This window comes from Mobula hypostoma, chromosome 1, assembly GCF_963921235.1.
Source record: "Mobula hypostoma chromosome 1, sMobHyp1.1, whole genome shotgun sequence".
NCBI lineage: Eukaryota > Metazoa > Chordata > Chondrichthyes > Myliobatiformes > Myliobatidae > Mobula > Mobula hypostoma.
The window spans coordinates 43,168,588-43,182,190 of NC_086097.1; the positions used below are offsets into that span (position 1 = coordinate 43,168,588).

At 40.7% G+C, this 13,603-nt stretch overlaps 1 protein-coding gene across 2 annotated transcripts in view; it reads left to right on the top strand.

The window, feature by feature from the left end:
• The window catches only part of klhdc2 (kelch domain containing 2), a 45,982-nt gene that overhangs the window by 7,190 nt on the left and 25,189 nt on the right, over window positions 1-13,603 (top strand). For both annotated transcript variants that reach the window (XM_063047243.1, XM_063047235.1), the window contains exons 2-5: window positions 3,090-3,296; window positions 6,364-6,447; window positions 9,546-9,659; window positions 12,623-12,741. In XM_063047243.1, the coding sequence (XP_062903313.1) occupies window positions 3,102-3,296; window positions 6,364-6,447; window positions 9,546-9,659; window positions 12,623-12,741 (512 nt within the window). In that variant the 5' untranslated portion in view covers window positions 3,090-3,101. The remainder of the gene's footprint in view (window positions 1-3,089; window positions 3,297-6,363; window positions 6,448-9,545; window positions 9,660-12,622; window positions 12,742-13,603) is intronic.

Below are 13,603 nucleotides of genomic sequence, written 5' to 3' on the forward strand. Positions count from 1 at the left end.
TGGGATTGCTCTATGATCCAGCATAGATTTTTGGGCTAGAAAGGCCCCTAAATTGCAAGAAAATACGGAGGTATGTAAATATAAAGGGAGATGGCAATATATAGTGTCAGACATGTGAAAGTCGAAAATAATGTCTTGAGATCTGAATAGAGATGCTCTGCAAAAGGAGGTTACCCCAATCTGCCTTTGGTTTCTCCAAAGTGGAGAAGCACTGAATGCAGTACATGAGATTGAAAGATTCAAGTGAATTTCTGCTTCACTTGGAGGGACTGTTTGGGTTTCTGGATAGTGGGAAGGGAAAGGGTGGGGGAAAAAAACAGATATTGCGTTGGGAAACTGTTGTGAGAAGGTAATAAATAGGCTGCTGGAGGAACACGATGGGTTGGGCTGCATCTGTGGAAGCAATGGGTCAAGACCCTGCATCGGTCCTGAGAGTGTAAAGAAGAGAGGGGCAGTAAGAAGGGGTGAGAAGGAAGGGTAAAAGCAGTGGTTAATGGACAGAGTGAGGGGTCATTGCTTCAGGTTACAAGGCAAAAGGTTTACAACTAGATGGGGGAAAAACCTTCAGTCAGTGGGTGGTGAAACTTGAAGTTCACTAGCATTGAGGACTGTTGCAGCTATATCAGAATATTTTAAGAAGAAAATAGCAATCATTTTAGATACAAAGGTGTTAATGAAATAGAAATACATTTACTTTCACTGTATATTGTGAAATTTGTTATTTTGCAACAGCAGTTCAGTGCAAAGACACAAAAATTACTAAGTTTCACAAATAGTGCAAAAGATGAATAATGAAGTAGCATTTGGTTCATGTTCCTTTGAGAATCTGGTGACAAAGAGGAAGAAGTTGTTCCAAAATATAGAGTGTGGGTCATCAAGCTGTTGTACCTCCTCCCAAATGGTAGTAACGCAAAGAAGCTATGCTGTGGATGGTAAGGGTTTATGATGGATGCCACCTTCTAGAGCAAAGGGTTCCCAACCATTTTTATGCCATGAATCCCTACCATTAACCAAGGGGTTTGTGGACCCCAGGTTGGGAACCCCTGTTCTAGAGGCATCGCCTTTTGAGGAGGTTTTCAGTGGTGAGGAGGGTTGTACCTATGATGGAACTGGCTAAATCTACAACCCTCTGCAGCCTCTTGTCCTGTGCATTAAAGGCTGAACTGAGACTGGTACAGCTAGTCAGAATACTCTCCTCCATACATCTGTAGAGATTTGCAAGAGTCTTTGACATTCCAAATCTCATTAAACTTCTAATGTAGTTGAGACATGGGCATGCCTCCTTCATGATTACATGTGTTGGTTCCAGGATAGACTTTCCGAGTTGCAGAAACTCAAAAACCTGAAGCTACGTGCGCTTTGCACTGCTGATTCCCTCAGAGGACTGGTGTGTGTTCCCCTGGCTTGCAATCAACAACCAATTCCTTCGTCTTGTTGATTCTGAATGAGAGGTTGTTGCTGAGACACCACTCAACCAGCTGATTATTCCCACTCCTGTACATCTTGTCTCTATCTGAGGTTCCGCCAACAATAGTGAAGTCATCAGCAAATTTATAGATGGCATGTGAACTGTGCCAAGCCACATGGCTGTGATATAGAGAGAGCAGAGCAGTAGGCTAAGCATGGATCTTTGAGGTGCACCTGTATTGATTATCTGCAAGAAGGGAATAATATTTCTGATAATGGACTTTCTGTGGTCCTCCTGATAAGTCAATAATCTAGTTGCAGAGAAAGGTACAGGGCTCAGGTTTTGAAACTTGTTCATTAATGCTCTTGGAATGATGGTGCTGAATGCTGAAATGTAATCGATAAGCAGCAGTCTGTCATATGTTTTGCTGTTGTCTAGGTACTCCAAGGGATATGGGAAACATCAGGAATTTGATATTGAGATAAATGGTGAGCCACGATTTTGCCAAATGGTGGAGCAGGCTTGAAGGGTCAAATGCCCTACTCTGCTCCTGTTTTCTATGTTTCTTTTAATTTTTTATTTTTATTTGGATAAGGAATTCACAAGTAAAATGAACTTTTTTCACATGTATAACCTTTTCCATTTTTTTAATATATGTATAAATCTATAATTATTTATACATTCCTAAGTACACATTAAGATGATATAAAAAGAAAATAGACACTTAAATAGATAATTATGTGCAGTTGAAATTCTACTCTATTAGGTTAAGTAATGATGTTGTTAAGAAAAATAGTAATAATAGTGGATTAATAATAGTTTCCATATTTCTCTTCTGGACCATTTCTTTCTGGTCCAAATTATTGTATGTAAGTCTATGTAACTACCATTGTAGGTGTTTATATCCTAACTTGTTCATGTTTGCTCCTACCCCCAAACATAATTATCTAATCCCTTGGTACTTATTTACTTAATTTTATCATTTTTTATCCCTTTCCCAAATCTTTTCCTTGTGTTAATTCTCCATTTTCCAAAAAAAGAAAAAAAAACAAAAACAGTAAACATTTAGACCGGGGTGCTTACGTTAGCAATATTACTGTGTTGATGAGAAGAGCAGTGTAAATCATTAGGAGAGTCATCTAAAGTCTGCTCGCTTTGGGGTTATATATTCAATCCATTTATTCCAAATTTGATAAAATTTTGTTTTCTATGTTTCTAAGATTTAATTTTAGTTTTCTGTATGTCAACATGTTCCTAAATTCACTTTTGAAGTTCATCATTAGTGGAAATTGGACAGGTCATTTAGAACGAGTTGATCAAACGCCTTTTCCAAATGTTTTAGTTTCGTTATTTCATTATTTTTCTGGATTAGTATTTATAAATAGCACTGAGTTAATTTGTGAATGAGAAGTTATTTGTGACCTAATTCAATGTTTACATTTTTCACCAATACTTACGAAGGTTTGGATGGATATTTCATAAGCAAGTCTAGCCAGGCTGTACAAAGACATACATAACTAAAGCTGAATAATTGAATGGGTTTTCATAATTATATGTAGGTATGTTAGTAAGATTCTTATTTAAACTATATAACTTCCGATTTGTTAAACTTATTTGCAACCACTGAAAAATGTACATGGCCAAGCTGCATTACTTTCAAATAATCTCCTTCATTGTTTAGAAATTGTGAAATATGGCCAATGAAAATGAAGACCTACATATAGTACTGGAGGAGGACGATGATGATGATGAAGAGGAAGAAATTGATGTTGATTTTTTCTGGGCTAGAATTCCACGATCAAATTTTCATGATTCTATACCAGAAGAACGTAGTGGTCACATAGCTGTAGCATATGGAAACTATATGTACGTTCTGGGTGGCTATAAGGTAAGATAATATGAACTGCATCATCTGTTTTAATTTTTGAAATAAACACAATTTAGTGTTCTGTTTACTTCTCTTGTATTTCTTACCTCTTTAAAATAAATTCAGGCAATCCAGATCATATTTGCAATTGTACTTATGGGCTAATTAGTTGTGAGTTGAGATAAAAGGACATAGTGTAAAATAAAGCAAATGATATTATTTCAGTTAGAGTATTTTACAGAAATTCTCTGTGTTATCAGAAATGAGGCTAGTCTGAGAAAGAGTAGATGCCCTTGGGGATCAAAGTGATAATTTATACGTAGAACCAAGTGATGGGGTTAAGGTCCTAAATGAATAACTATCATCTAATATTTGCCAATGAGAGTGACATGGAAGATAATCAGTTCACAGAGAGGTGTGTAGATAAACTGAAGCAGGTGGGTATCGAGGAGGAGGTATAGGATGTTGTGGGACAGGTGAGAGTTGATTAAGCCCCTGACCAGGATAAGATCTGTACTAGGTAGCTATGGGAAGCAAAAGAGAAGATGGCTGGAGTCCTGATGGAAATGTTTTCTTCTAGTCACCCATAAGTGAGGTGCCAAAAGATTGAAGGATAGCTAATGTTTCTTCACTTAAGGACAGCAGAGAATAGCCAGGTAAATTTAGGTGGTGAGCTTTATATCAGCGTTGGGAAATTACTGGAGAAAATCTTCAGGTATGTGTACATTTGGAAAGGATGTGGCTGGTTAGGGATGTTGACATGGCTTTGTGCAAAGAAATCCTGTCATACTGATGCAGCCAGAGATTTGCTGCAGTGCTTGGAAATCTTGTTCTTTATGATATACTGTATATTGACTTGGATGGAAATGTAGGAGGCATTATTGCAAGTATACAGGTAACAAGATGTTCTGGATAGGGCGGGAAGTTGTTGTAAGAATACGGCAGAATATTGATAAGACGGAAAGTTGGGGAGGAGTGCTAGCAGATAGAATGTAATCCCAATTGGGATGATGCATTTTAGGAAGTTAAATTGGGGTAGGATGAATATAGTGAAAGTTACAGCACTAAGGCATGTTGATGAGCAGAGGGACCATATTTCCTTGGAAGTGACAATATGTGACAATATGAGTCAATAGGAAGAGAAGAAGGCAAGTTGGAATGAAACGTTGCAACTTTACAAAACACTGGATAGACCACATTTGGAATATTGTTGCTACACAATTAAGAGGATGTAGTTGGGCTGAATAGAATGTAGAGAAGATTCACCAGGATGATGCCAGAATTGGAATCCTTCAGTTTTAGGGAGAGATTGAATATGCTGAATTTGTTTTCCCCAGATGATCTGATAGAGGTACATGAAGCATAGATAGGGTAGGAGTATCAAAATACAAGAACATGGATTAAGGTGAAAGAAGTTTTAAAGAGGATTTAAGAGGAAAGTTGTTTTTTTTTCCCCCCCACAGTAAGTGGTTGATATCTGTAACTCACTGTGAGGAAGTTGTGGAGTCGGATACAATCACTACATCTGATATGTGGACAAACACTTAAATAGCAAGGTCTAGAAGGTTACAGACCTTGAGCGAGCAAAATAGTGTAGGAAAAGGTTTGCGTAGATATGATGCGGCCCAGTTCTGTGCTATGATCTATGCAGTGATGGGATTACTTGAGATTGTCAAAATAATTTGCTCAAAAGTATTCTGTAGAGTCACAAAACTATCAACAATAGAAGAAAAGTACATTTAACAATCAAGTCTGTGCCAGTACAGTCTCTGTCTACTTTTTTTTTGCCACTAATCCTGCAAACCTTTCCTTTAAAGAATTTGTTCCTTATTTTGAAAGTTTTGTTTGGGCAGTAGCAACAGTTTCAATTAATGAATTCCAGATATTGGCCACCCATTCTGTGCAGAAAATTTTTCCTTCTGCTGGCATTCGACAGCATCCACAGAAGATTGACAAGAATTATTCTGGGAACAAAAAGGTTAATATAAGAGGAGCATTTGATGGCTCTGAGACTGTACTCACTAGAGCTTAGAAGAATGAGAGGGATCTCAAAACCTATCGAATATTGAAAGGTGTAGATAAGAACGTTGTGAAGAGGATGTTTCCTGTACAGGGGGAGCCTTGGACCAGAGGACACAACCCCAGAAAAGAAGGATATCTCTTTAGAGCAGAATGATGAATTTCTTTAGCCAGTGGGTGGTGAGCCTGTGGGATTCCTTGCTACAGACAGCCGTGGAGTCCAATGCCTAAAACTGCTCACAATGCTCCAAACGTTGTCTGAACTTCACTCTTACCATTGGAGCCATGAATTTCTGATTCTGCTAATACGGAACCTCAGTATGTTCCAGCAAGTTATTTTAAATTTCTTTTTTTTTCTGATTTTCTTATAGAGGATGTGACAGTGGCACAGATAGCAGAGGTAAAGATTAAAGATGAGCTTGTCACATGTACATCAGAATAGTTGGCCTGTGTCAATGACCAAAGCAATCCTCAATGTTTTTGGGCAGCCCGAAAATGTTGCCATGCTTGCATCACCAACATAGCATGCCCACGCCAACAACTTATGAACCCTAACTGGTATGTCTTTGGAATGTGGGAGGAAGCCCATGTGGTCACGGAGAGGACATACTAACTCCTTACAGACAGCGGTGGACGTGGACCCTGATCTTACAGCTGGCACTATAAAGCATTACACTAACCAGTATACTGCTGGGCCAACCGAAGAAGTACCGGAGATCCAGGTTCAATCCTGATCTTGGGTACCATCTGTGTGGAGTTTGCATGTTTTCCTTGTGATCATGTGGGTTCCCTCCGGGTGCTCTGGTTCCTTCAGCATCTAATAGATGGTAGGTTAATTGGGTATTGTAAATTGACCTTGGTGTGTAGGTCAGCGATGAGGAAACCAGAGGAAATTAATTTTTTAAAAAGTGGGAATAAAAAAGACAGGATTAGTGTAGATGACATGGTCTTGGAGGACCATAGGGCCTCTGCCCATGATGCATCTCTCTGTGACTGCCTCTGTGTGTGAGCACTAAATGTCATCACTGTCTTGTTGTTTTTCCTGAATTGTTTTTCATTTTATTTGCAGAATGCTGCAATTCGAGGCTATCATGATTTCTATTTGCCAAGAGAAGAACTTTGGATCTATAACATGGAAACTGGACAATGGAATGTTTTGATCTTTCTATTAATATTTTACACATTGATTTTTTTCTTTAAAAACCTGAACAGATATTGAATTACTTGAGTTGCTTAATGTTGTGACTTGTGAACAGACAGTACACTCATTGCCAAGCTAAAGAATAGCTAGTGCTTAATTTGAAATAATTCCAGAAAATGATGGAAATACTCAGCAGCACCAGAACAGGTTGATCAAAAGCAGGAAAAATTAGAAATCAAACTTGTTTAAAGTAACATCGAAGGGAGATGAGTAGAGAAAAGAAAGGGAGTGACTCCTATTGGGTTGCTATCAGGAGAAACAACCTGTTTTGTGGCTTATAGAGCGAAGATACTTGACAGAACCCCAATATGTGTCAGGTCTCATCTGGAAGAACTGATGTGGGCCCTGAATGGTGGTGAGGGATGAGGTGTAGGGGCAGGTGCAGCACTTGGCATGGCTGCAGGGATAAGCACCAGGATGGAGATAAGTTGGGAGGAACAAGTGGGCAAGGGAATCAGATAGAAAGTGATCCCCACAGAAAGGGTGAGGAGGAAGGTAACGATCTGCTTACTGGTGGGCATGGCTGAGAATGGTGTGCTGGATACAGAGGCCTGTGGGATGAAAGTTGAGGACAAGGGGAACCCATCTTTGTTATGACAGCGGGAGGATGAAGTAAATGTAGATGTCTGGGAAATGGAGAAGATGTGAGTAAAGGTAGCATTGATGGTGGGGGAAGGGAAAACCACCATTCCTGAGAACAGATGCGGAGATGGAGAAACTGAGAAAAGGGAATAGTATTTTTTACAAGTGACAGGTTGGGAGGAGGTATAGTCAAGATAACTGAGGGTCAATAGGTTTGTAAAAGATGCCAGTGGATAGCCCATCTCCAGAGATGAGGGAGATCGAGAAAGGAGAGGGAAGTGTCAGAAGCGGACCAGGTAAGTTTGAGCGCAGGGTGGAAGTTGCAGGCAAAGTTGCTGAAGTTGACAAGCTCAGTGTGGGTGCAGGAAGCAATACCAAGAGTTATGGGTATTCCCAGTGTAGGTCTGGAATATTGTCTGTTCCATGTAGCTGACAAAGTCAGGCATGGCTGGGGCCCATGGCTACTGTTTTGATTTAAAGAAAGTGGGAAGCCGGAAGAGAAATTGAAGGTAAGAACCAGTTTTGCCAGATGGAGGGGAACTAGTTAGGTGTGTTGGGTATAAGAAGCAGAGAGCTTTAAGGCCTTCCTGATGAGGGATGGAAGTATGTAGGGGCTGAGTACAATCGGCCCTCCTTATCCGTGAGTTCCGCAGGCGCAAATTCAGCCAACCGCGAATCGAGAAGACCCGGAAGTGCTCTTCCAGCACTTGCTGTTCGAGCATGTGCAGACTTTTTTTTCTTGTCATTATTCCCTAAACAATGCAGTATAACAACTATTTTACATAGCATTTACATTGTATTAGGTATTATAAGTAATCTAAAGATGATGTAAAGTATATGGGAGGATGTGCGTGGATTATCGTAGATCGGGATCGGGGGGAAAAAAAAGTAAGTTCTCTTACTAAGTCGGAATAGGTACATTCGGTATTATTTAGCGTCAGTTAGTCAAACGTTTGCCTTAGTATATAGTATATATTTTACCTTTCTATGCATATAAAATACTTAAGAAACATATGTTTCAGTGCTGGGCTCGGGAACAGAAGTTCCCGAGTTCGATCCAGTGACAGATCGTTCCCAAGTTCAATCCAGTGACAGACCACTCCTGAGCGCGCTGTCCATCCCTGCCGGGTTGATGTGGAGGATCAGAAACCCAAACCCCAATAATTAAACCACTGCGTTGTTGCATAATAATTGTAGCTTTAATCGAGCAGGGCCTTTCTCATTTTATTCTTTAAAATTGTTCCGATCGTTGACTGAGTTTAGCCTAACACTTTTCCAATGACTGATGGCGTTTCACCTCTTTCTGATCGCTTTATTATTTCCACTTTATTTTAAATCGTGATCGTGATTATTTTCCTGAACAGAAACACTGCAGATTCAGAGCTCCGCCGCCGGGTCCTAATGCCCAACGCACTGAGACAGGTGCGGGTCCGGGGTTCCGCTAGGTCCTAAGGTCCACCACATTGAGACAGGTTGAATAAGGGACTTGAGCATTCGCGTTTTTTGGTATCCGCGAGGGATCCTGGAACCAATCCCTCGCGGATAAGGAGGGCTAACTGTATCCCCAAAGTAAAAATAAGATAATCCATGCCGGGTTCTGGACGTGATAAAGAGCATGTGAAATATTGTAGCTATACCTGTGAGTAGAAAGGCGCTGAACCAAGGGAGACAAAATGGAGTCGAGGTATGCAAACAGGAGTTCAGTGGGACAGGAGCAGGCCTAAACAATGGGCCTATTGGGACAGATAGGTTTGTAAGATATAGAAACTAACTGCAGGGTACGGGAACTGAGGTTGGTGCCAGTGGATAGGAGATTTCCACAGTCAAGAGATTGGTGACTGTGCACAGGACAATGGCCTGGTGCTCCTCAGTGGTCCTGTACAAGAAGTAAGTAGAGGTGTCTGAGAGTTACCATTTGGCCTCTGTCTTATAGAGGTCAATCCACCAGACTACAACAGCAATACCATCATCCTCGTTTTTCCCATTTCATATTCTGGTTACCCTCTACCCCTTCTCATCTGGCCATCACCTCGCTCTGGTTCCTCTTCGGCTCTTTATCTTTTCTACTTATCCATGCATCTTCTTACTTGCCCCCACCCCCTTCCCCTCACCTAATCTCACTTATCACCTGACAGCATGTACTCTTTCCCCTCCCCCCACCGCCTTGTTCTGACTTCTGCCCTGTTCTTTCCAGTCCCAGTGTAGGGTTTTGGCCCACACTTGACTGTTTATTCCCCTCCATGTAGCTCTTGACTGGTGAAGAATTGTAGGATCTGGATGAGAGGAAAACAGTGAAAGCTGGATTCAATTCTGCAATAGTGTTTTTCAGTGGACAGGTATCTAAACACAGATAAGGAAAGGAGAACACTGTATCTTTCATTTGAGAGCAGCCTCTCTGAAGTGATCATGAAAAACCTTTCTTGCCAAATGAATACCTATTAATAGTAACATTATTTCCTCACAGGAAGAAGAAATTCACAACGGGTGATGTTCCTCAGTCCATGTCAGGAAGTTGTGCAGCTTGTGTGGATGGAGTGCTGTATTTGTTTGGAGGGCATTATGCCATAGGCAACTCAAATGAGGTAGTTTTAAATTTACTGAGTTAGAATGCTGCTGTGATTAACTATTGTTTTTTAATATTGTGAGAAAACTGATTTTTAAAAAGCATTAACACATGCACACTTATATTTAAAAACAGACGGTCATATGGCTTGCACCTTCTGTTCAAGATTCAAGACTGTTAAGAACACAATGATTGTTACTTTGGATCTGATGCAGCTGAGAACACAGTAATAAAGCACAATGTTAATACATAAGAATGGCTTGTATATGTTTTGTATGTATGTAAAGTGACACTAAGTGCAGGAGTATCTGTACCTCAGATGACTGCCAGGAAATGATAAAGTAGTGGTGGTGGGTAAGTTAATGATCAGCCTGACAACTTGGGGTAAGTAACTGTTTTTGATTGTGGTGGTCCTAGCATAGAGGCTGTGTAGCCTCTCCTCTGATAACCATGAGCTGGGTGGGTGGAATCCTTCAGGATTTTTGCTGGCCTTTTTCCAACACTTTTATATGTCCTTCATGGTGGGAAGGCTGGTGTCAGTAATGTATTGGGTAGCTTTAGCTGCTCATTGTAGAGCCTTCCTGTCCATTGCAGTACAGTTTTCACACCATGCAGAGGTGCAGCACATTAGGATGTTCTCAACTGCACATTCAGTAGAAGGTTGTGAGTATTGATGTCCATTCTCCAGCTCTTCTCAGATGTTCAAGTTTATCATCATCTACTGTATGTACGTTTGTATATACAACCAAATGAAACAAATTCCTCCAAACTACAGTGCACCCACAAGACGTATGGTATATCACAGACAGCACATAAAACAAAAATTATCACAAATAAGTTAATAAAATATCATTCAAAATGCATGTAAAGAGTACAGCACAGGTAAACAGTACCCTAGTGATACGACCTTAGTGGTGGCAGGGTATTCATTAGTTTCTCAGCTTGGGGGAAGAAGCTGTTACCCAGTCTGGCAGTCCTAGTCCTGCTGCTCCAGAACCTCCTTCCTGACAGTAGTGGCCAAAGAGATTGTGCAATGGATGGTAGGGATCCTCAACAATACCTCAAAGTTCAAAGTAAATTTATTATCAAAGTACATACAACCCTGAGATTCATTTTCTTATGGGCATACTTAATAAATTGGCTGGCTGGTGGTGTAGTGATATCTGCACCAGACTTGAAGGCCAGGGTTTGAATCCAGCTGATTCCTTGCATGCTTTCCATCCATTCTGGGTTGAGCATCAAGCTAGCAAATCAGCCTCGTAATTTTTTAAAAAAAACAGACAATGCTAAAGTATGGCAAGGTTGCTGCCTGATGCACCATAAGGCACAGAGGAACAACAACAATATAATAAATCTATAGAATAACAACAATAACAGATTTACTGAAAAACTGCCCAACTTGGCAGTATAGCAGACAACAAACTGTCGAATACAAAAAGAAATAAACAATAATAAATAAGCAACAGATATTAAGAACATGAGATGAATAGTCCTCGAAAGTGAGTCTCCACATCTGATCCTCCGATGATCTCTGGTTTCCTTCTCTTGAAGTCAATAATCGGCTCCTTGGTCTTGCTGACATTGAGTGAGAGGTTGGTGTTTTGGCACCGCTCAGCCAGATTTTCAGTCTCTTCCCTATATGCTGATTCATCATCACCTTTGATTTAGCCTACGACAGTGGTGTTAACAGTGATCTTGAATAGGGCATTGGAGCTGTGCTTAGGCACGCAGTGTAAAGAGAGACTAAGAGAGTAGAGCAGGAGACTAAGCACATAGCCTTGTAGTGCACTTGTGCTGATGGAGATTATGGAGGAGATGTTATTGATCTGCAAGTGAGGAAATCGAGGATCCAATTGCATAAGGAGATATTGAGGCCAAGGTTATTGATTAGTTTTGAGGGGATGATGGTATTGAATGCTCGGCTGTAGTTGAAGTGCATCCTGCCCTTCATTTACAATGCTTCTGGCCAATTGATATGATCCATTACCAGCCACTCAAAACACTTAATGATTGTTGAAATCCTTGCCACTGGGCAGTAATCACTTAGGCCTGTTACTGTCACTTTCTTGGACAACAGGATGATGGTGGTTGCCTTGAAGCCTGGAGGTACAGTAGACTGTTGCAAAGATGTTAAAGATGTCCATTAAGACCTCTGTTAGCAGAGCCGCACAGTTCCTCAGGAGTTGACCAGATATGTTGTCCAGCCCCACAGCTATGTGTGGGTTTACCCTGGCTAGGATCCTCCTCACCTCCTCGGCTGTGGCCAGACAGGGTGCCCGTTCTTTGAGGGAGAGGGTCTTTTCCTCTATGTCACATTATTCATTATATCAAATTGTATATAGAAGGCATTCAGCCTTTCAGGGAAGGAGGCACCACTCTCATTGACGCACAGGGTGGTCTTGTAATCTTAACAGCACATTATCACAACAGATTACATGACAGAAAGTAGAGGCATAAATTGTTTGGTGGTGAGGCTAGGGCCATATGCTGAGAGAATTCCACATTTCCCTCTGTGTGAAATTCCCCTTGAATGGTCTGGCTCTCATTTAAAATTATTTCCTCTTGTCCTAGAATTGTGCACCAGAGCATGTAGTTTCTCTAATAGCTGAACATCGGCAGTTAATATCCTATTAATAACCAAGTTTTAAACTATAGGGTGATATAGCTATAGGTTAAACTATAGAATAGTGGTAGCTGTATTTTTTTTGTATACTTGCCCAGAGTCTTCCTATTTGGATATATTTTATAGGTAAAATTTGTCCCTTGTTGCTGTCCTATCATATAGCAGTAACCACTATAATATGATTGTTATGTTCTCAAAAATCTGGACAGGAAGAAGTGATAATACCTTTAATGTTATTATTATTGATTGAGATTACAGATTTGAGTTTTTTTAATTGCATTGTTCTCATTTAAATCATTTGACATCAATGCCATAAAGTAGGCTTCAGCCTAATATACTACTTTTTCATCTCTCTGTAGTTATATATGTTAAATCTGAGATCCAAAGACAGAATACTGCATTGGCAGAGAATAGAAAACTTCAAAGGAATGCGACCAACACCCAAAGATAAGCTTGGCTGCTGGGTGTACAAGAACAAGTGAGTACATGATTAATCAACAGATAGAGATGATGAACAGTGTGAATTGGAGAAGTCCTAATAGTAATTATGCATATTCTAAACAAGTATAATAAAGTTTGCAAACAACAGGAATTCTGCAGATGCTGGAAATTCAAGCAACACTAATAAAAGTTGCTGGTGAATGCAGCAGGCCAGGCAGCATCTCTAGGAAGAGGTGCAGTCCTGACGAAGGGTCTTGGCCTGAAACGTCGACTGCACCTCTTCCTAGAGATGCTGCCTGGCCTGCTAGGTTCACCAGCAACTTTTATAATAAAGTTTGGCCACTTTATTAGGTACAGGAGTGGAACCCAGTGTGGTCAATTTAAATGCCAGCCCAGATCGAAGGTGAGAGCCGATTTTGCTCACTGCACAAAATCTTCACTCCTTTATCCAGGGTGTGGGGCCTTTCGCTGTTCTGTTGTTGGCTCAATTCAAACGCCCGCCCAGATAGACTGAAAAGGGTGTCGGTTGGGACGAGAACCGACCTCACTTGCTCTCTGCGAAGGTCACCCCTCCCTCCATAGTGCCGAGGCTATGAAGACTGCCCCGGCTGCTGTGCTCTGTGCCCACTAATATGAACTGACTAGCAAGGCTTTGGGCCTACTCCGGGCTGCTCTGGGGTTCAGATCTGAGGGCTCAGTTTTGGTTGGGAATGCTGTTGTTGTTCGCTTCAATTGTTTGGATGATTTTTTTTTTCTTTCTCTTTCACATAGCCTTGGTCTTTTACTTTTATTTTTATTTTTTTTCTTTAATTGGATTCTTTTGGGTTTCTTGCTTTGTGGCTACCTGTGAGCAAGCAAATCTCAAGGTTGTATAATTTATACATTCTTTGATGATAAAT